This window comes from Peromyscus californicus, unplaced genomic scaffold, assembly GCF_007827085.1.
Source record: "Peromyscus californicus insignis strain IS unplaced genomic scaffold, ASM782708v3 Scaffold_5__1_contigs__length_169319896, whole genome shotgun sequence".
NCBI classification, from domain to species: domain Eukaryota; kingdom Metazoa; phylum Chordata; class Mammalia; order Rodentia; family Cricetidae; genus Peromyscus; species Peromyscus californicus.
Window position 1 is genome coordinate 20,187,334 of NW_026294573.1, and position 22,697 is coordinate 20,210,030.

At 50.5% G+C, this 22,697-nt stretch overlaps 1 protein-coding gene across 2 annotated transcripts; it reads right to left on the reverse strand.

The window, feature by feature from the left end:
* Window positions 1–266: 266 nt before the first annotated feature.
* Window positions 267–13,628, reverse strand: Trim63 (tripartite motif containing 63). Of its 2 annotated transcripts, XM_052716702.1 has the most exons (9): window positions 13,327–13,628; window positions 12,158–12,330; window positions 7,552–7,720; window positions 6,567–6,662; window positions 4,616–4,849; window positions 3,174–3,196; window positions 2,763–2,887; window positions 1,343–1,414; window positions 267–337 (listed from the first exon to the last, which is right to left on the reverse strand). In XM_052716702.1, exons 1-9 carry the CDS (start codon window positions 13,483–13,485, stop codon window positions 327–329), a joined length of 1,062 nt encoding a protein of 353 aa, XP_052572662.1. In that variant the 5' UTR covers window positions 13,486–13,628; the 3' UTR covers window positions 267–326. The 2 variants fall into 2 exon arrangements, with proteins under 2 accessions (XP_052572662.1, XP_052572661.1); XM_052716701.1 differs by lacking the exon at window positions 267–337 and having other exon boundaries at window positions 350–1,414.
* Between the last annotated feature and the right edge of the window lie 9,069 nt (window positions 13,629–22,697).

Genomic DNA, 22,697 nt, shown 5'->3' on the forward strand with positions numbered 1-22,697 from the left:
ACAAAAGTTCTCATACAAAAAGCACCAAATTGGCGTACATATACAAGTATATACAAAAATCACATTTTAAAAACATACAAAATATTTCATTTTGCACCAACGTAGAAAAGTGTCCTGTGACGTTTTGAATACCTTTCCAATCGTGTTTCAGCAGCTGCTGGACACAGCGGTGGGGGGTCCTACTCTAGCCCCTGCTCTCTGAGCAGAGAAGACATACTTCCTCATTGTGCCCGCCCCCCCAAGGAGCCCCAACCCCTTCCCCAGACGGGCCTGTCACCCGCCCCCCCCAGTCTTTGCTTTCAGAGGGTGTCTACTCATCCAGCTCCTCACTGGTGTCCTGGAAGAGAAAAATCAGACACAGGCTCATGGTGAGATACAGACTCAAGAGGACCCAGGACCTCCAGAGCTGTGGTGACAAGTCACAACATACCACCTCCCATCTGGGCTCTCTAAAACCAAACTGGAATTTAGCTGTCAGAAGTCATGGCTTAGAGGAGTGATTCTGAACCTTCCTAATGCTGTGACCCTTTAATACACCTCCTCATGTTGTGGTGACCTCCAGTCATTAAATTATTTTTGTTGCTACTTCATAACTGTTATGTTTGCTACTGTTATGAATTGTAATGTAAATAATCTGTGTTTTCTGATGGTTTTAGGCCAACCCTGTGAAAGTGTCCTTTGACACCGCCCCCCCCAGGGATCATGACCCACAGGCTGAGAACCACTGCCCCGGAGCTAGCCACTTTAGCTGGATTGGAATTTGGCTCTAGTAACTGGGCTTGAACACTAACTAGGTGTAGGGGAGCATGCCTTTAATCCCAGCTCAAAGAGGCCAGCCATTAACACATACACACACACACACACACACACACACACACACACACACACACACACACACACACACACACACAGGAGGAGGAAGCAACAGCAGCTGGGAACTGGCTTGGTGGGTGGTCCCTACATGAACATGAGGGCCAGAGTTCAGGTCCCAGCACCTACCCAAAGAAATGCCGATGACCATGGTAGCCTGTGATTCCAGAGCTCAGAAGATGGGAAAGGGGACCCCTGAGCAATTTGGCTAGCTAGACTAGCAAATCCATGACCCCTGCCTCAGTGAATCTGGTGGGGAGTGATCAAGAAGACCCTTGACATCAGCCTTGGACCTCTGCCTGGACACCCCCTAAACACACACATGTGCAAACATGCATATATGCATGCATACCTCAGATGTACAAAAGAGGGGGGACCAAAGTAATAATAATAAACACACGCACACCCTGGGAATGTGTAGTGCAGCACTCCTAAGGCTGAAGGCACAAAGGCAGAGAAAGGGAGTTCTTACCTTCTTTCCCCTCTGTGGACACGGCCTCTTCCTGATCTTCCTCATCGTCAATAAACTCCTCCTCGTCCTCATCTGACATAAGACCAATTGTTTTAAGATGGGATTGGCTTTTCACAGCAACTATTAGAAGATTGGCCTAGAGGGGACATCTGTCCCCATTTCTGGGCCCAACTGGGCACCTAGAAGCAGCAAGGATGTAGGAGGTACTGGGTTTGAGGACCCCAGCTCAGAGTCCAGCCTTCATGTGTCTGTTCCCCACCTCCAGATCAGTCCTTTTGGCCCAAGATACCACATCCTTCATCACTGATGTGTCTGGCCTCAGGGACGCAGGAGGCACACTTGGGGTTCTGTGCCTCTCAGCGGAACAGACACATCACCAGGAGGAAGCTGGGCAAACATTCCCTGTCCTTCCAGATCAGAGTCCTTGGCTTAAAGAATCTGCTCAGCCTTTCAAACCAGCTTGCTCAGCATCTCATTCTGTTTACCTCATTCCTCAGTTCACAGAGAGGCAGTCATGGGGTAGCCTGGGAGGTTCTGCTCAAGACAGTGTCCCCCAAAGCGCAACCTGGCTCCTCACTTTCTCATCCTGGGATGTGACCTTCAAACTTTCCTAACAGGGTCTCGCCACTCCCTTCCAGGCCCCAGGGAATTACAGAGTCAGCATTTGTCAATGGATGTTTACAAACCAGAGCACCACGGTTTAAGTTTGTAATCCCAGCACTCAGGAAACTGAGGTAGGAGGTTAGCCACAAGGACAGCCTGAGCTACATAGTGACACCCTGTCTCAAAAAAAAAAAAGAAAAAAAGGCAAATAAAAACTGCAGCCGAACACCCAGGGTGCATGCGTAAACTGGAATCCAGAGGGCTCGCTGTAGTTACTGCTCATAATAGTTTCCCCAGAGAATCACTCTGGGCCAGCGCCACGATGTCTTCACATTGTCTCCTGTGTCCTCAGAGAGTCTTGTGAGCCAAATGGCCCGGGTGGGGTTTGCACCAGCTACTTATTAGCTGCGTGGCCTCGAACAAGGGGTTACCCTGTCTATACTTAGTTTCCTAAACTACAAAACGGAGGTGTTGGCATAACTCCATCCTGGAGTTGATGGAATTCACATCTTTAGGTCAGGGTCTCAGTGCTCAGAGCATCAAAAGTCCAACAAATAAATGAGCCCAGGGCTGGGTGCAGTGGGGTAACCTTTAACCCCAGTGCTCGGAGGCAGAGACAGGCAGATCTGAGTTCCAGGCCAGCCTGGTCTACTTAGAGAATTCTAGGACAGCCAGGGCTCCATAGAGAGACCCTGTCAGAGTTGACTGTGTAAATTCGACGTTTTTAGAGGATCTGCCTACCACGGGCTCCAAGGGGAATGCTGCCTTTCAAGGGTCGAACATGCATACAAGCCAGTAGTGTTACCGTGTCCTTTACCTGTCCCAAAGTCGATGGCCCTCAGGGCTTCTGCTATGTGTTCTAAATCCAGAGTAAAGTAGTCCATGCTTTCAAAGCCCTGCTCTGTCTTCCCAAGCTGGCAGCCCTTGGAAGCCTCCACAATGCTGTGGGCAGAAAGGCAGGGTAAGGTCTCAGGGCTTCATGTGGGAAGGGACAACTTAGCCTCAGCTCTAAGTGGGTCCTGACCCAGCCCCACAATCCATCCCTGAAGTGAGAGGGGATGCAGGGGTAGAGAACATTTCTTCTCCAGGGTCAAGCAGAGTGGATGACCCAAGAAAGTAGGGGGCATGAGCTAGGGGTGAGCCCCAACCCTAATGCACAGGGTCCCACTAAGTGTCAAAAGCCCTGGGGGGACCTAGGGACTTGAGTGACAGTCCCAGAGACACTAACCTCTTGATGAGTTGCTTGGCACTCTGTAGGGAGAAAGAATAGGAAGGTTAGCATTGCAAGTCCCCAGGGGACATAACATAATGACCTCCTGAGCGTAGACTCCATGGTGCAGCTTGGAGCGTAGACTCCATGGTGCAGCATGGAGCGTAGACTCCATTCCATGGTGCAGTTGTAACTTGATTCCTGCCCTGAGTTAGACAGAACTTGGGACATTTCCTCTCTGCCTCTGGTTAGCCCAGGTCTTGGCCAGCATGCACCCCAGTATGCTTCCCCTGTCCTGGCAGGAAGCCAGGGTTCTCAGACCCAGCCACTCACAATGTCTGAAGTCTCCTGGTTGAGAGTCAGCCAAACCTACTTTTCAGACCTGTGGTCTGGACAGAGCTGGCCCATGAGAAGAGCCAAAGGCATGTATGTGTTTTGAGTACTGTAGTTTTTTTGTGTGTTTTTAGATTTTTATTTGTATGTATGTGTGACTGTGAGTTTATGTGCACCACACATGTGCAGCAGCCCCTGGAGGCCATAAGAGGGTATCAGACTCCCCTGGAACTGGAATTAGAGGTGGTTGTGAGCTGCCCGACATGAGTGCTGGGAACCTAACTCAGGCCCTCTAAAAGATCAGCAAGTTCTCTGACCCCTGAGCCATCATCTCCAGACCTTCTGGGTTTTGCTGCTGTTGAAAAGATTTATTTATTTTTGTTTGATGTGTATGTATGAGTGCCTGCATATATGTATGTGCACCACATGTGTGCCTGGTGCCCTTGGATGTCAGAAGTGGGCATTGGGTCCCCTGGAAATGGAGTTATGGATGGTTGTAAGCCACCATGTATCTGCTGGGAACTGAATCCAGATCCGTTGTGAGAACAAAAAGTGGGTTTTTTGTTTGTTTGTTTGTTTTTTTCAGACAGGGTCTCTCTATTATATAGCTCTGGCTATCCTGGAATTTGCTCTGTAGACCATGCTGGCCTCAAACTCACAGAGATCTACCTGCCTCTGCTTCCCCATTGCTGGGACTAAAGGTGTGCGACACAAAAAAAGTGTTCTTAACCACAGAGCCATCTACTTTTTAATGTGTTTTTGTGTTTGCTTATTTGTTTGTTTTGAGACAGAGTCTCACTGTGCAGTCTTGGCTGGCCTGGAGCTCCCTATATATACCAGGCTAGCCTCAAACTCACAGCGATCCTTCTGCCTCTGCTTGTATCTTCTAAGTGCAGGGATCAAAGTCGTGTGCCACCGAGCCTAGCCTGGCATGTCTTATTTTGAGATTTCAACCAAATTGTCTTGGTTTCCCCTCAACCTGTAATCCTCCTGCCTCCGCCTCTCAAGTACTAGGATTCCAGGCATGAACTTCCATGCCTAGTGTCTTACCAAGATTTAAATGGCCTGGTCAAGGGTTAAGGAAGAGTATAGTTCAAATCCACCCAACCCCTCCAGGTGCCACTCACCAAGAGGAAGGTGGCCCCTCCAGGCTCGTCCAGGGACTGAATGGCTGTTTCCACAAGCTTGGTGGACTTTTCCAGCTGCTCTCGGTACTGGAGGATCAGGGCCTCGATGAAGCCCAGCTTCTCCTCCTGCTCCTGTGTGATCCGCTGCAGCAACTCACTCTTCTTCTCATCCAAGATGGCGTAGAGGGCGTCAAACTTCTGGCTCAGCTCCTCCTTCACCTGGTGGCTGTTTTCCTGAGGACAGAAACCCTACGGTCTCATCTCATGGGGTCCCGACCCACTTTCTGAGACAGAAGGGCCCAGGGACCAGCCATCTGCAGAGGGAAGAGAGCCTGCCAAGTCCTCATCCCGCAGGAGGCAAAGCTAATGGGAAGTACGCGCCTGTGCGGAAGGTTGACATGGCGTAACTCAGCGAGACTCTGTCTCAGAAAAGTAAAGTGGACTTGGCAGTGGAAGCTTTCAGAATGGGACACCTAGCACTCGGGGGACCACGATGTTCCTCTCCTTCCTACAGTTGAGTCCACTTGCAGTTAGGGTGCTCCCCACCCCCACCCCCCAGCTCTAACCCTGCCTCAAGAAGAGACCAGATCATTTTTCTTGCTGGAGAAAGGGTCTCACTGTGCAGCCCTGGCTTGTCTGGAATTCACTCTGTAGACCAGGCTGGCCTCAAACTCACAGAGATCCGCCTGCTTTTGCTTCCCGAGTGCTGGGGTTAGAGGTGTGTGCCGCTGCGGCTAGGAAGAGCAGAATTTTGAATACTCCTCCACGAATGGGAAAGCTTCATTCTTTCTTTTTCTCTTTTCTTTCTCTTCTTCTTCTGTTTGTTTGTTTTTGAGACAGTCTGATGTAGCCCAGGCTAGCTTCAAACTTATTATGTGTAGGAGGAGGATCTTGAATTTCTCTGTTTGCATTCATCTCCCAAATGCTGATATTACAGAGTTGGCATCACGTCTGGCTGCCAGAACTACCTCTGCCTCTACAGCCTGCGGAACCAATAGCCTTCCAAAGCTCATTAGAAATGCAAAATTTCAGCCGGGCGGTGGTGGCGCACGCCTTTAATCCCAGCACTCGGGAGGCAGAGCCAGGCGGATCTCTGTGAGTTCGAGGCCAGCCTGGGCTACCAAGTGAGTTCCAGGAGAGGCGCAAAGCTACACAGAGAAACCCTGTCTCGAAAAAAGAAATGCAAAATTTCAGCCAGGTACATGCCTGTAATCCCAGCACTCGGCAGATAGAGGTAGGAGAATCAGGAGTTCAAGGCCAATCCAGACTACATAGTAAATGCAGGTTCATCCTGTTCCACAGAAGACCTTATCTCAAAAAATCAAATGAAAGAAAATAAGAAAGACAGACAGAAAGAGGGCTGGAGAGGCCGGGCGGTGGTGGCGCATGCCTTTAATCCCAGCACTCGGGAGGCAGAGGCAGGCGGATCTCTGTGAGTTTGAGGCCAGCCTAGTCTACAGAGTGAGATCCAGGACAGGCACCAAAACTACACAGAGAAACTCTGTCTCAAAAAACCAAAAAAAAAAAAAAATATATATATATATATATATATATATATATATATATATATATATATATAATAAATGAAGAAGTGCAGAATCCTATTTCGTTCCTGATCCACTGAGTCAGAACCTGAGCTTCCACAGGCTCCAGGGTCAAGTGTGAGCTTTTCAAGGTCCAGGAACCTTGCTCTGCAGCAAAATGATTGATGCTGGAGACATTCAGGGAGTTACTGGTGGGTCCGTGCAGTCCTTTGGGCAGGGTCTGACACAGTTGCTGTGCTCAGGAACCATCTGCCGAGCGAGCAGGGGAATGACTGTGCCCCTCTCTGCCATCTCTACTGGGCACCCAAGGCGCCAAACCCCAACCCATACTCACAACTCAAGTGCCCTGAGACAGCTGCACTGGAGGCTTCCGCCTCACCGCTGACAGGGCCAGTCATCATGCTCACCTTCGTCACTCGGCAGGAGTCCTCCAGCTGAGAGATGATAGTCTGCACTCGGTCATTCCCCGCAACCAGCATGGAGATGCAGTTACTCAGTTCAGTCTGGATGGGAGGGGGGAGAGGAGAGACAGAAATAGACTCAGAGCCGGCTGCTGCTTCTCGGCATCACAGCACCGTGATGTTCCTGTACCCCCTTTCCCAGAGAGTCAAAAGTAGGGTTTCCATCCCTCCTTTTGGGGAGCAGTTCAGGCCTAAAGCAGAGACTACTACAGATGCTGTATCCTTTATGGATGGGTGAGACTCACATAGAGGAACGGAGCATCCCAAAACATACAACAAAGTACTGGCAAAGGACAAAGGAAAAACTTTCCTTTCCTTTTCTTTTTTGAGACAGGGTCTTACTATGCTGCTCTGGCATACTTACTCTGTAGACCAGGCTGGCCTCATATTCACAGAGATCCACCTGCCTCTGCCTCATGAGTGCTAAGCTTAAAGGCCTGTGCTGTCATACCCAGCTGCTAGTTTCTGAGAAAAGGAATAGAATTGGAAAGTTCTAGAACAAAAGAGTCCAAGAGCCAAATGAAATGTGGGGAACAGAGAGTTTAGAAAGGGCCACAGCTCACTACAGAGATAGGAAGCTGGGGTTGCCAAGGCCCAGGAAAGAGTCTCGAATCTGCCTTGTGCTCATGAGAGGCTCAGGTGGAGAGGTCTGGGACCCCAGAGCACACAGGAGAGGAAGCCATGGCCTGGAAGGGCCTGGTGGCCTGACCCTAGGGTCTGGCCTTCTCCCTGTGGCCACACCCAGGTGTTCTCAAGTGACTCTAAGTATAACCCATGAGCTCAGTCACCTCCCCCAGGGAGGCACCGGCCGCTGTCCCTGTGGCCCGGGAAGTCCCTCCAGAGGGACTATTCCTGAAAGGCCGGCTCAGCACATCCACAAGGGTCAAATCCACCCTCGGAATCATCTGGACACAGTGGCTGTAGGTAATACCTTCTGTCCCTGGAAGACGTTTTGCAGCGGGGCTACCTCACAGGCCTGGTGGGCCCCGAACACCTTGCACAAGGAGCAGGTAGGCACCTCACATGTGAGGCAGTAGATGTTGATTTTCTCATCTTCATGCTCCTTGCACATCGGGTGGCTGCCTTTCTGCAGGGGCCGACTGAGGAGGAGAAGAATCACAAGTCAGGGATGTCCCCTCTCCCTGTCCCTTCCTATCTCCAAGCACAGGAGGCCACCACATTCACATGTCTGCTCCCAGGGTGCCTGGCTGCTCCAGACATTCTCCATTTTATCTTCTGAGAGCCCAAGATCAAGGAAGCTAATGATATCAAACCTGTTCCCAAACCCCCAAACAGACTGCAGTGTTGGAGCTGGCCTGAGTTGGTACAGGGGGCCTGGGGAGGGCCCCAGAATTCCAGAGTCAGGCCAGAAGGTGCTAACCTTAGGGGAGAGGCGACAGAGCCCCAGAAATGAATGGACTTGCCCAAGGTCGCCCAGCAGCACAGGCAGGGGAGGCTAGAACGCCTTGCTCTAATTATAGCCCCATAGCTCTCAGTTGCTGGGGCCTGGGCAACTTATTCCGATGGTAGTCCTTATGTCTATATTTAATCTATCAGACAGTGGCCTTCAACCAGGCGGGGAAGCCTGCTTGGTTTTCTTCCCCATGTCTATAACATACAGTACCTGGCGTGGAGACTGGAAATGAAACGCAAGCAGAGAGGATACATGAGTGAACACATCCTGAGAGTTCAGAGAAGGGGACAGTATGTACACCCTAAGCCATACAAACAACACATGGTGCGGGGCAGGGCTGTCCAGAAGCCTAGTGCAAACCTTGACCTACACTATAGAAAGGCTCTTTGGGGCCCCAAAATCTCCTTTTTAATTTTTTTTTTTTTTTTTTTTTTTTTTTGAGACAGGGTTTCTCTGTGTATCTTTGGAGCCTGTCCTGGATCTCGCTCTGTAGACCAGGCTGGCCTCAACTCACGGAGATCCACCTGCCTTTACCTCCTGAGTGCTGGGATTAAAGGCATGCGCCACTACCACCTGGCTCCTTTTTAGTTTTAAAAACTTCTTTTATTTATTATGTGTGTATATTGGGCGGTGTGTGTGTGTGAGACGGCACATGTGTGGAGGTCAGAGGACAGCTTGAAGGAGTTTGTTCTCTTCTTCCACCATGTGGGTCCTGGGGCTAGAACTCAGGTAGTCAGGCTTGGCGGCAAGCACCTTTACTCATTGAGCCATCTTGCCAGCCCAAGAGTTTCTCTGTCCTAGGACGCCTTTCTCCCTTGATTGCTATCTCTGCCTAGGGTACCTGGTGCACTCCTCTCCAGCATCAGTCATCCCCAGCGTAGACTGGGGTTTTAGAGTCGAAGCCTTACCCCCCAAGCTAGACAGAACTCACATCCATTTAGGATAAGCAGCTGTGTCTACATGACCTCTGACCCCCAGCCCCTAACACGTAAGCATCTCATAAGTCTCAGATAGTGACTGTCCTCCATCAGTGTCAACCTCTCACCTCGCAGCAGCCCTGCATGGCTGTCACACCCCAGACTTTACTGGGGCCCCTTTCCAGGCTGGATTTTGTTTTCATCTGGGAGTCCACACTGTGGCTGTGCGGATGAGGAGCCCCATACTGTGGCTGTGGCGATGGGGGTTTTCCTGGTGCCACTTGCCTCTGTCCCCTAGGGTGGCAGGAGCAGTACAGGGTGTGAAGCAAGGTGGAGAGGGCCAGCTGCTTGAGAACACCTCCCCCCTCCCTGGTGGCCAGGTGTCAGGGTCAAACACTGGCTGTTTTGTGTGATCTTAGTTCTTCAAGCCTCAGTGTCCCTCAGAGGTGTGCCAACCATGTCAGAATGTGACCTGCAGAGCTCTGAGCAGACCCTGGGTAAGGGCAACTCTCATTGTCATTTGCCTGTTAGGGAAAAGCCTCAAAGAGTCCAGACCCAAGTTCAGGACTCTACAGCAGTAGGCTGTCATTGGTATACTATAAATTGCATTATTATTATTATTATTATCATCATCATCACCACCATCATTGTCGTTATTATCATCAGAAACAGGCATTTGTGGGCTGACAAGATGGCTCAGCAGATAAGGGTACTTGTATTGCAGCAGAGGCCAGCAACCTGAATTTGATCCCTGAATTCATGTAAAGGCAGAAGGAGAAAATGGGTTCCACAAAGTCATCCTCTGACCTCCACACATGGGCCATGGTGTGTGTGCGCACTCACACCCACACCACATACTAATAACAAATAATAAAAATAATTTTAAAACGTATATGCATGTCTTATCTGGGGAAGAGACTGGACAGAGCCTTGTGTTAGAAAGAGTTCTACCACATTTCCAGCCCCTTATTTTTATTATTTTATTTTTACTTTCAATCAGGATCTTGCTGAGTGGTCCAGGCAGGCACTGCATTTGCAATGTAGCCTAGGTGAGCCTTGAAACGGAGATCCTCCTGCCTCAGACTCCCAAGGAGCTGGGATCGCAGGCATATGCCACCCACCATGCCTGGGACTCAACAATGTCATTTGTAGTGTTGGTTCTAGCTACAGGAGATGTAATATAACAAAGAAGTTTAGAGTATTTACTGTGGAGACTGGAGAGATAGGTGGGCAATTAAGAGAGCTGATTGCTCTTGCAGGGGACCTGGGTTTGGTTCTCAACACCCACATGACAGCTCACAACCATCTGTAACCCCAGCTTTAGTTCCCCGGGGGTTGTGATGGCGATATCTTATCAACTTGACTACATCTGGAATTATCTAAAGTCCAAGTGGCTGGGTATACCCATAAGGGATTTTTTCTTAATTAAATAATTTTAAGTGGGAAGACCCACTTTTAATCCAGTTCTTTTTTGGGGTGTGAAGATCCACTGCTAATCTGGACCACACCTTCTGCTGGCATCCAATATGAAAGACATGGAGGAAGGAAGCTTGCTCTCTCTCTCTGCCTGTTTGTTCTCACTACCCAGTCCATTCCTTCACTGGCATCAGAGCCGACTTCTTTGGGATTCCAGCATATACTGAAGACTAAGTGAGACATCAGTCTTGTGGGCTGAACACTACTGGATTCTTGGACCTTCTGTTGGTAGACGGTCATTCTTGGACCAGCTGGACCGCAGCCTGTAAGCCATTCTAATAATCCTGTGTATATATTTATTCTGTAAATTCTGTTCCTTTAGAGAACCCTGACTAATATATGGACCCAGTACCCTCTTTTGGCCTCCACAGACACCACACACACACACACACACACGCACGCACGCACGCACGCACGCACGCACGCAGGGAGGGGGAAGAATGTTCACCACGGAGTCAGTTACACCCTCTCATCCTCACCACGCGCGAGTCTAACCCGAACCTTCATTTTCTCGTGCTAACACAGGGATGAGATGGCCTTGTCATATCTCGGTGAGACTAGACAGGAAATGCGTGGAGGAGCTGAGGACAGCACCCACATACAGTCGGTGCTCCATGAATGTCTAATATTTCAGATCTGACTGTCCCCTTGACTGAGTCTGGCTGCATGGGCTGGACTTGAACTCTGTTCTCCTGCCTCAGCCCTCCTAGTGCTGGGATTACAGATGTGCTCCATCTTCACTAGGAGGTCAGTGGACCAGGAGTCTCGTTGGGATGTTCTTCGCTGGTGCTGTGGGTTCCAGCGCCCAGGGCCAGGGTTTCCTGTGTTCTCAGCAGGTTCTACCATCAAGCCCCAGTCAGGATCACCAGTAGCTGTGTCTCTTTCCAGTCGGTGCCCAGTACTGCGCACCCCTGCCACCCGCAAATTCTGCCCAGATCATTCCTGTCCTAACTGGTAAACTTGGGTAACTGACCAAAGCCGTTATTACTGTTGTTGTTATTACTATTATTATTGAGGAAGAGTGAGACAGGGTCTCATTCTGTAGGCTATGCTGGCCTGGAACTCACAGTAATCCTCCTGTCCCTGCCTCTCAAGAGCTGGGAACACATGAGTCACCACAGTTGACTTCCCTTCTTGGAGCCTCATTTCCTTGTTTCCTTCTCTATGTAGGGATAATCGCGAAGGATGGAGCATTCTTGGTGCCTGACCCCTGCCGTCATATGGACCACTTGGCCGCATTCTCCCCAGGTGCTTTCTCAGCCATAGATTCTCATTCATTCTCTCTCTCTCTCTCTCTCTCTCTCTCTCTCTCTCTCTCTCTCTCTCTCTCTCTCCCTCTCTCCCCTCCCTCCCTCCCTCTTAAAGATTTATTTATTTATTATGTATACAGTATTCTGTCTGCACGTATCCCTGCCTGCCAGGAGAGGGCGCCAGATCTCATTATAGATGGTTGTGAGCCACCATGTGGTTGCTGGGAATTGAACTCAGGACCTCTGGAAGAGCAGCCAGTGCTCTTAACCTCTGAGCCATCTCTCCAGTCCTTCTCTCTCATAAGCACACACCCACACTCATGCTCTGTTCTCGGGACTCTCTTTCATGCCCCCAGTATACCAAGAGCTGAGGTTCTGTCTGAGGTAGAGGGTGAGGGCTGTCTGTACTGATGAATGTGGCTGTCATCTCCTGGAGGAGTGGCTGGGGAAGGAGGCTGGGCTGTTCAGCTGCACACTGACCTGGAGCACTCCTGCTTGTAGATATCAATGATGTTTTCCACCAGTAGATTCCTCTGCAGACCATACACCCCGTGCCGGTCCATGATCACCTCGTGACGGCACGAGGGGCAGCGGAAACGGCCTCCGGACATGGACACTGAGCCACCTCGGTTGGTCCAGTAGGGATTCGCAGCCTGCAGACAGCCAAGGCAAAGATGAGGCTGGAGTTTCTTCCCTCTCTCGTCTCCAGGTCCTCTTTCCCTAACTACCCCAAACACACCAGCCCAACCAAAGGACACAGGCTCCTGGTCTTGACCTAGAACCAGCCCACCCATGTGGTGGAGTGTCTTGATTGGAGTATTCAAACAGTCAAGAAGTTCAGTGTCAGCCAACGTAAGTTCAAGTCATGTGACTTTAAGCAAGCAACTATCTCTCTCTATGCCTCAGTTTACCACTGATATCACAGGCCTTAGAATTGGAGCCAGCTCCTAGGATTGTTAAGGAAATTGGTGAAAAGGCATTTTTGGCTTTTTGGTTTTGTTTTTGAGACAGGGACTTGTTTCTCAAACTCATTAGTTAGCACAGACTGGCCTCAGACTCTTAGCAATCCTCCTGCCTCAGCTTCCCGAATGCTGGGATTGTTGGCATGTGCAGCTACATCTGACTTTGAAAGACCGTTTTCTGTAGTGGCTCAGGACCCTTGAGTGCGGTCACAACTATTCCCTTTCCACCTCGGGAAGATGGCGTCCCGCTGCCCCTGTGTAGGAGCAGACAGCCTCTGAGGATGTTGCTGTGGCCATGTGCCTCTTGGCACCCTCCTTCCAAATCTCTAGGCCCCCTGCCACCCTAAAGCTGGCTCCTGCCCCAGGGCCTGGTTTCTCTCTCCTCTCTGCCAGCCTTCCCCCTTATCACTTAGGCATTTGAACCTTGACTAGAGAATCAACAGTGAGCCACCCAGGCAGAGCAGGGAGCTGTGGGCAGCGTGGGGACTCTTAGTGCATCCATGGAAAAGGACCAGAGCAGCTCCCCTTCCCCCTTAGCCCCCCCGCCCCCCACCCCTAGCCCTTCCCAGAGGTCTCTGCATAGCTTCACACTGGGCTGAGAGGGAGAGGAATCTGAGAAGCCAGCGTCCTGGGGGGCGGGGCGGGGGGGGGGGGGGCTTCCAGGTCCTGGCCCTGCTTAGTGCTGACCTGGAAGATGTCGTTGGCACACTTCCGGCAGAGGTTGTGCTGGCAGGGCAGGATGACCACAGGTTTGGTAAACATCTCCAGGCAGATGGGGCAGATCAGCTGTTTCTCCAGGTTCTCCATGGCGTTCCCATCCGGAATCAGGCTGGATTTATAATCCATGTTGCTTTGAGAGAGGGCTGTCTCTTCCACGTGTGTCCCACCGAGTGGGACTGGAGGGCTTGCCTTTGTCCCCAAGCTCAATCGAATCCTTTTTGTCTTCTCCTGGCGTCCGACTTCTGTCTTGGTCTGAGGCCCCTCTGATATTTATAGCTGTACCTCAGTCACATGGAGGGGACCAGCTGAGCATTCCGAAGCCAGGCTGCTGGCGGGGCTTGAGTTTCTTCCAGGCCCCAAAGATTTGGCCCTCTCAGATCACATGCAGGGATGAGCAATCGCTGTTCCCCTGGGATGGGGGTCGTAAACAAGAACAGACTGTTCAGGTTCGGGGGTGGGGGGGCAGGTACCTGAGTTTCCTGCAGAAGCTGGTCTCCACCCCACACTCCACCCCCCACCCCACCCTGCCTCCAGTCAACTGGGAGTGAGGGAATGGGCCCTGGAGAAAGGGTCCCTGTCATTCAAGGGATTGACAGTCAACTCTCCTGTGCCAACCTAAGTCAGTCAGTTCTCCTTCTGGATCCTTGAGCAGCTGCACAGTATGGGCTTAGGGTGACCCCCTCTGTGAGCCCTTCTTCCTGCCTCGGACTCTAGCCAAGCATTTCGATCCTGTCTGTAGAGAGTCCTGTGCTGGGGAGGCCACCCTGATATCCCTCAGCCACTTACTGCTCTTCATGCTAAAAGGGCTTTCTTGAGGGCTGGTGGGGTGGTTCAGTGGGTAAAGGTGCTCCCTGACAACCTGCGTTCACGTGTCTACGTGTTTTCTCTACACTGAGATGCTCACAGCCCAGAAAGGAGACAGACAAGCATTCTTCCTGTGCCTCAGAACCCTGTGCCCTGACACTTGGAAGTCTGCCAGAGGCTCCCCTGGGCTTTGCATACATGGTCGTTCTTGTGCCCCAGGAAGAACCTGAGGCTGTGGAATATATGGATCTCTGGAGACAGGAACGATCAGAGCCCTGAGGGAAGATCTAGTGATCTGCAGGCCTCTATTCCCAGCTTCTCAGGAGGCTGAGGCAGAAGAACCAGAAGTTCAAGACCATCCTGGTCTCAGAATAAAAGAAGGGCCGGGAGGTGGTGGCACACACCTTTAACCCCAGCACTTGAGAGGCAGAGGCAGGTGGATTTCTGTGAATTCGAGGCCAGTCTGGTCTACAGAGCAGATGCCAGGGCAGCACTGCTACACAGAGAAACACTGTCTTGAACACCCCCCCCCCCAAAAAAAAAAAGGTAGTCCAAACTAGTTGCCTTCTGGAAAATAAAAAAGGTAAAACAGGGCATGGGGGGGGGGGGGGGGCGGGGGGGCGGGGGGGGGCGGGGTAAGGTGTGGGGGGTCCATGTACATGTCTGTAACTCCAGTACCTAGAAGGCAGAGGCAGGAGAATGGGGGCTTAAAAACCAGCCTGGCCGGGCGGTGGTGGCGCACGCCTTTAATCCCAGCACCCAGCACTCGGGAGGCAGAGGCAGGTGGATCTTTGTGAGTTCGAGGCCAGCCTGGTCTACAGAGCGAGATCCAGGAAAAAGGTGCAAAGCTACACAGAGAAACCCTGTCTCAAAAAACCACACACACACAAAAAAACAAAAACAAAAACCAGCCTGTGCTATATGAAACCCTATCTCAAAATCAAATACTGTCATCACACCCCCCCAGTCACCACCAAGACCCCTTACCACAAACCACACCACCCCAAAAGAAAAAGCAAAAAAATGTGTTTTTAAAAGTAAAAATATAGGCCCAGCAGTAATGGTGTATGCCTTTAATCCCAGCATTCAGGAGGCAGAAGCAGGCCAATATCTGTGAGTTCAAGGCTGGCCTGCTCCACAGAGCAAGTTCCAGGACAGCCTCCAAAGCTACACAGAGAAACCCTGTCTCAAAATAAATAAACAAACAAACAAATAAATATAAAAAATAAAATAAAAACAGTAAAAAGATGGAACAGAAGACCAGAGTTCAGTTTCCAGCATCCACACAGTGGCTCACAACTGTTATTCCAGTTCCAGGGGTCCTAGCTCCCTCTTCTGGCCCACGTGGGCATTGCATACCTATGATGCACATACATACATTCAGGCAAAACACTCATATACATAAAAGTAAAATAAATTAATCTTTAAAAATAGGGGCTGGAGAGACAGCTCAGCAGCTAAGAGCACTGGTTACTCTTCCAGGGGACACAGGTCCAAATCCCAGCACCCACACGGCAGCTCACAGTTTCAAGGAATCCGAGTCTTCCTCTGGATGCAGGTGATACACACAGACAAAACACCACACAGAACAAAAATAAATAATTTTAAAGGTAAAAGAGGGCAGAGGAGAACTTAATGATAAAGCACTTGCCTAGCACGTGGGATGAGGATTAGGTTCCATTCTCCATAAATCAGAGCCTCCCCCCTCAAAAAATAAAAATCTGGGGCCAGTCTCAGGAGAGGGTAGATGAGGAGGAGGGACCAGTCCTGGTGATTCAGGCAGGAGGACTGCTGTGAGTTCTGGTCAGCCTGGGCTGTGGTGTGAAGACAGGTTTTGTGGATCTGGTGGTTCCTCTCGTTCCAGGCACCGAGCTAAGTCCCCTCTTGCCTTCTGCATTTCATCACCTGGACAGTCTACAGTGCAAGAGCCGTCAAGTCCCCATTCAATGCCACAGGCGAGTCAGGCACAGAGAGGCAAAGTGACCTGTGTGAAGTCACACAGCCGGCAGCAGGGCTCTGAGAGTCCAGTGTGAGCCTCTGGTGTCTATATGGAGTGTGTTGGAACAAGTCGATAGTTTTGGGCCATCTGAGGGGGAAATGATGAGAACTCAGAAGAGGCGTTCTTCCCGGTTCACAGGACCTCGGGTTCACTCAGGTATGCACAGCCTGGTGCCCCAGGAAAGTGGTTCTCTCTCCTGTCACAGGAGATAAGTCACAAGAGGTTTAAACCTATGCTGGTAATCTCATTCCTTTCTGTTTAATGATGCAGCCGTTACCGATGTCAATACTATTAGCAATAACATTCGCCAACACTAGGGACTTTCTTCCTGCTGAAAACATGAGTGCAGGATGAAAGCTTCATTCTTGTTTGGAATGGGGCCACGAGAGAGTGGGCGGCCATTTTACCGCAATGAGGGGACAAATGCCCAGGGGAGCTATAAAAAGTTCCTGGTGCCAACGGGGACTTAAGAGGTGTGAGAGGGCTGACAGCTCAGTGATTAAGAGCACTGGCTGCCCTTTCAGAGGACCTGGGTTCAATTCCCAGCACCCACATTGCGGCTCCAACCATCTGTAACACCAGTCCCAAGGGAGCTTATACCTTCTTTTGGTTCTTTGGGCACACGTGTGGCGCACAGACATCTGCTGTGGGATGGTCTGTATGTCAAATGTGTTGCTGATTGGTCAATGAATAAATCACTGATTGGCAGTGGCCAGGCAGGAAGTATAGGCGGGACTAACAGAGAGGAAAATTGAGAGAACAGGAAGCTGGGGGGAGAGACACTGCCAGCCGCCATGAGGACAAGGAAGATGTAAAGTACCGGTAAGCCACAAGCCACGTGGCAAGGTATAGATTAATAGAAATGGATTAATTTAAGCTGTAAGAACAGTTAGCAAGAAGCCTGCCACGGCCATACAGTTTGTAACCAATATAAGTCTCTGTGTTTACTTGATCGGGTTTGAGCGGCTTGGGACTGGCGGGTGAGAGAGATTTGCCCTGACTGTGGGCCAGGCAGGAAAACTCCAGCTACAGACATCCATATAGGCAAAATACCCGTCTACATAAAACTTAAATTTTAGAAATAAAATAAATAATTTTAAAAAAGAAGTTCAAGGTCATTCTCAGCTACATAGTAAGTCCAAGGTTAACATGGATTATATTAGTTCCTGTCTCAGAAGCAAAATGGGGCCAGGCTGTGGTGGCGCATGCCTGTAATCCCAGAACTCGGGAGGCAGAGGCAGGAGAATCTCTGTGAGTCTGAAGCTAGTCTAGTCTACATAGTGAATCCCAGGCTAACCGGAGCACAAACGAAAAGATCCTTAAGCGCCAATGGGAGGGCTCAAGGGATACACGGGGCTTGTGGACAAAGACCGTGTTTGCTCCCAGGGTCTGCACTGGGAGGAGAGAGCTGATTCCCAGAGGTTATCCTGACTCCCACATGTAACAAGAATTTATATTTTAAAAAGAAACTTAAAGCTAAGACAGTTCAACCAGTGAAGAGAAAACAGAGATGGGACTGCGTCTGACGGAGGGCATTTCGATTTTGAGGTGCAGGCTGGGAGAGGGAAAGACAGGGACCATTCCGGGTATTGGGAGCAGGAGGGAAAGAAGAGTTGGCCAGCGTCTGGGGCTGAGGTGGCAGCATGCACAGTGGCAGAGGGTTTGGGATCAGCAGTGTGGTCGATGCTTGCTGCTGTCTGTGTCCTGGACATGCTTGTCACCTGGGAGGAGCCAGTCACAGGGTCCTGTTGACTTTCCCCAGCTGCACTGGGCAGGCCAGGTGCTGAGCCCCAGCAGACGGACAGTGGGACGGCCTCCAGCCTGGACACTGGTAAGCCAGTGCCGCTCAAAGCCGAGGGAGGAGATGTGGCAATCCCCACGTGGGCCGTACCGGGCAGCAAAACATGCCTGGTCATTCGATCCTCACATCTGTCCTTCAGGAGATCTGTGTTTTCCTCCTCCCAGCAGGAAATGAGGTTCAGAGAGTTAACTGACGTGGCTGAAGTCACACAGCCACAAACGGCAGAGCCGAGCCAGGCTGGCTCATGGCCAAGGCAGCCTGACTCTCAAACCTGTGCTCCACAGTTAGAGCGGGTATTGAGTGCTTCTTACGGGCTGGCCAGTGTGCCGAGACCTTTCCATACTTCTTGTCCTTCAGTCTTCCAAGTGACTCAGTGGGACAGGGAGTAGCACCTTCTCTATCTCCAGCCGATCTGCCAAGGCTCAGAGACAGGCAGTCACTTGGCCAAGCTCCACCAGGAGTGAGTGACAGGAACAGTGGCATCACCAGGATTTTATAAATCCACTACCAGTCGTTAGAACAAACAAGAGAGCCATGGGACTGAGGGTGAAGAGATCAGTATGAATTACCAGTGGTGAGTTGGGCCCAGGACTGTTTTTGAGGAGAGGCAGAGCCTCACAATGTAGCCTCTGCTGGCCTACAATTCCTCTGTAGACCAAGATAGCCTCGAACTCACAGAGATCCACCTGCCTCTGCCTCCCGAGTGCTGGGACTAAAGGCATGCACCGCCATGCTTGATGCAAACTTTTTTTTTTTAAGTCTCATGTAGAGTCAGAAATTTGAGAAAGACTGGTGGTGAAGATCTAATCCTTCTGCCTCTAATTCCCAAATTCTGAGATTACAGGCACAGGATTGAATGAAGATTTCAAACATGAAAGTAGGGAGAAAAGTCTAATGAGCCCATGTAATCAAGCTCAGCTTCAATTCATTGGTTGCAGGTGTGTGTGTGTGTGTGTGTAATTGGAGAATGAACCTAAGACCTTGTGCATGCTAAGCAAGCATTATATATATATATTTATATATATATAAAACCTGACCAGGCAGTGGTGGTGCCTGCCTTTAATTCCAGCACTCAGGAGGCAGAGCCGGGTAGATCTCTGTGAATTGGAGGCCAGCCTGCAAGATCCAGGACAGGCACCAAAAACTACACAAAGAAACCCCGTCTTGAAAAAAACCAAACAAACAAACAAAACAAAAAACCAAACCCCCCCCCCAAAAAAAAAAAACCACAAAACAAAAACCTGTTTGCTGATTTCATGCATTTGTATGATGGATTTTAGTCGTTTTCAACTCCATTCCCTCCTTCACCCTTTCCCTCTCCCACCGGGACCCCTCCTTCTTCTCAACAAGTCTCCCTCCTATGAGCATCAGTTGGAGATAATAATACTGGGAAGGGTGGTACCTCTTGGGCCCCTCCTCCATCCCTGATGACATGTTGACAGGTCCAATTTTGTTCCAGTCTCGTCAGATAACCAGAGCTGCAGTGAGTTTATGAATGAAATGGCTGTGTCATGTGGGGGCTGGGAATTAAGCCTGGGTTCAATTTTTTTTATTTTTTTGTACACATCCAAACAACACAGGCTGTCTCCATTGCCCTTGGTGGCCCAACAGAATTTGATGGTAAGACCCTGTTGCTGAAGACAGCTCACCCCTTAGTCACAGGTTCTAGAGAAATCAGGCTGGAGTTGAGCTAGACGCTCCCTCCACATTGGCTAGCCCTCTGAGTCCTGGACAGGGCTGTGCAGGCTGCTGGGGGAGAAAAGCCATCAACAGACTTACTCGGCTGTGACCTCGGCAAGCCGCAATACCTGCAAGCCACAATACTGGCCCGCCTGCCCGCCCTCCACGCAACATGTGCCGACGAGTGCATTAACGGCATGGCTGTGGTGGGGGGAACCAAGTACTTCCCAACTCAATCTGGTTCTGAAACCTGATCAGGGGCTCTAGTGAGAAACCTACTGCTTTTTTCCCCCCTAAATAATCATGTTGCCAGCTTTTTATTTTATTTTATTTTATTCTGAGATAGGGTATTGCCAAAGCGAGAGGCAACCAAAAGTTTGCCTTCAACTTTTGATTGCTCCTTCCTTAGTCTCCAAACGGCTGGGGTTACAGACATGCACTAACAGGCCTGGCTGAAATTTTCACGTGAAGAGGCCATGCTTATTGTCTCTATTTTACAGAAGAGGGAGCTGAAGCCCAGGCTGGCATATGGAGCTGCCACATGTCCACAGCTGGGACTGGTAAAGCTGGAACAGGCCTGTTGAGTCCCTAAGTCTGTGCTCTTTGGGACTGTCACTTGAAAAGGGACTTTTCAGAAACCGGAGAGCTTGAGGCCTCTTGGGTCACAGGAAAGAACCCTGACCACAGGCTGGAACCTGGGCTCTGACTCTCTCTGACCAAGACTTGCAATGTGATACCCAGCAGGCCACACCCACCACCAGTGACGGAACAGCTGCTGGAGAGGATCCCCGAGTGTCCCTTTTTGTCCCCATCGGCCTATTCTCAGGGGAGTTGCCCAAGATGATGAAGTTGTAGGGATGGTGGTGTCATGGGGGCGGAAACCACCTCATCTTTCCCTTCACACCTCCGTGTTTCCGGCTTGTTGGAATGCTTTCCTGGTTTATCACGGTTCCCATGGAGCAGCTAATGTCAGATGCCTGCTTGCTCCCACCTGCCCCTTCCCCCACCCCCCACAAGGTGTGAGGGTACATTCTGCTTCTTCTCTGGACTTTCCCTCAGGAACAGGGGCAGGGAGGCACGGGGGCTGTTTTCTAGGGCTTGAGGACTCAGCCATAGACTTCTATGTCATCCTCAGCGATGAATCAGCCCGGATCACAGGATCAAACCGATGGTCATTTGATCTGCCAAAGCCAGAGCAGTTGGCAGAGTCAGGCCCATGGGTTCCAGGGCATGATGCAGTGCCCAGGGGCCAGGACGATGTCCACGGGGCCTGACCCACCTGCCATAGAAAGGAGCAGAGTGTCCCCGGAACTCAGTACATGAAGCCTGGGCCAGGAGCCCCATGGCCTTATTCTACTGTCCCCAGGTCTAGACAACACGTATGAACAGCTCAAGGACTCTGGGGGGTGGATGGTCTTTAAAGTAAGGGACTATTAGGCTAGGCATGATGGGCATGCCTTTAATCCCAGCACTCAAGAGGCATCTCTGTGAGTTCGAGGCTAGCCTGGTCTACAGAGCGAGTTCCAGTACAGCCAGGGCTACATAAAGAAACCCTGTCTCACAAAACCAAGAAAATGAAGAAAGGAAGGAAAGGAGAGAGAGAGAGAGAGAGAGAGAGAGAGAGAGAGAGAGAGAGAAAGAAAGAAAGAAAGAAAGAAAGAAAGAAAGAAAGAAAGAAAGAAAGAAAGAAAAAGAAAGAAAGAAAGAAAGAAAGAAAGAAAGAAAGAAAGAAAGGAGCTATCTCAGGGGACATGGAAGCCAAGTATATGAGGTGGCTGTGAATTGACGGGCCTGAAAAAGGGAGTTAAAGTGCTTTGTGAAGTGTGACACCTAACAGAGCCACACCCTGAGACCCTGAGAGCAAGGAAGCGGTCACCCGGGACCACTGCAGCTGAGGTCAAGTTTAGGCGCCTTCAGCAGTGGTTAGTTCTGTTGTCTCAGGCAGGATAGTCAACATCTCTGTGTCAGGTTGCTAACCTGTGAAAGGACAGTCGGTGGAGCAGAGATCTCTGTGGGCCAAGAGTCCAGACTTTAGGGTGATCTCTTTTAGCCCTCTCCAGTACAAAGGTGGGAGCCTGTCTGATCCACGACAGTCCTTCACATCATCCTGGATAGGGAGCAGCAGGGCTGGCTACCATCTGCTCAGCGGAGCTCTGGTCACAGTGGTGTGAGATACGCTCGTGTGTTTGTTGAGACAGACTCGTCCCAGGCTGGACTTGAACTTAGCGTATAGCTGAGGATAGCCTTGAACTCTCGATCCTTCTGCCTCAACTCCTGAGTACGGAGATCACAGGTGTGTACTACCACCTCTGGCTGACTGTGGGGCTGGGAATAGAGTCCAGAGTTTCATACATGCTAGGCAAGCACTCTGCCGACTGAGCTACATGCGGTCTCAGTGTGTAACTCCTGACTGATCTGGAACTTACTGTACAACTCGGGCTGATCTCCGGTTCATGACAATTCTCCTGCCACAGCCTCTGGAGCTCTGTGATGACAGATGTGAGCCGCCACACCTCCGGGCTTCACTTCTTTTGAGGTGAGGTCTCCACACAGTCCAGGCTGATGCTGCTTGTGGTCTCCCACCTCAGCTTGTCACCCCACAACGCAGATTTTCCACCTAACAAATTATTCCCGAATTTAGCTAAAAACTGTAATAAACGTTGAGTATCACAGTTTTGTGGATCACATCATCAAGAGAAGCTACGTCAGGGCCACTAAGAGTCTGTGGTGAGGACACTGGCTGGGTTGCCGGCCAGTTTATCTGAGGACTTAACTGGAGCGACAGGAGCCACCTTTGAGACGACTCACTCAGTGTTTATGAGTTGCGGCCCTCAGCTCATGTACCTGTCCACACACACACACACACACACACACACACACACACACACACACACCTAAACCATGGCACCTAGCTCAGAAAAGCGGGACAATGGCAGTCCTTAGTGAGCTGACCTGGAAGTCATACATTATCAGTTGTTGTTTTTAAAAGATGTATTTATTTATTATGTATACAGTGCTCTGTCTGTGTGTATCCCTGCAGGCCAGAAGGGGGCG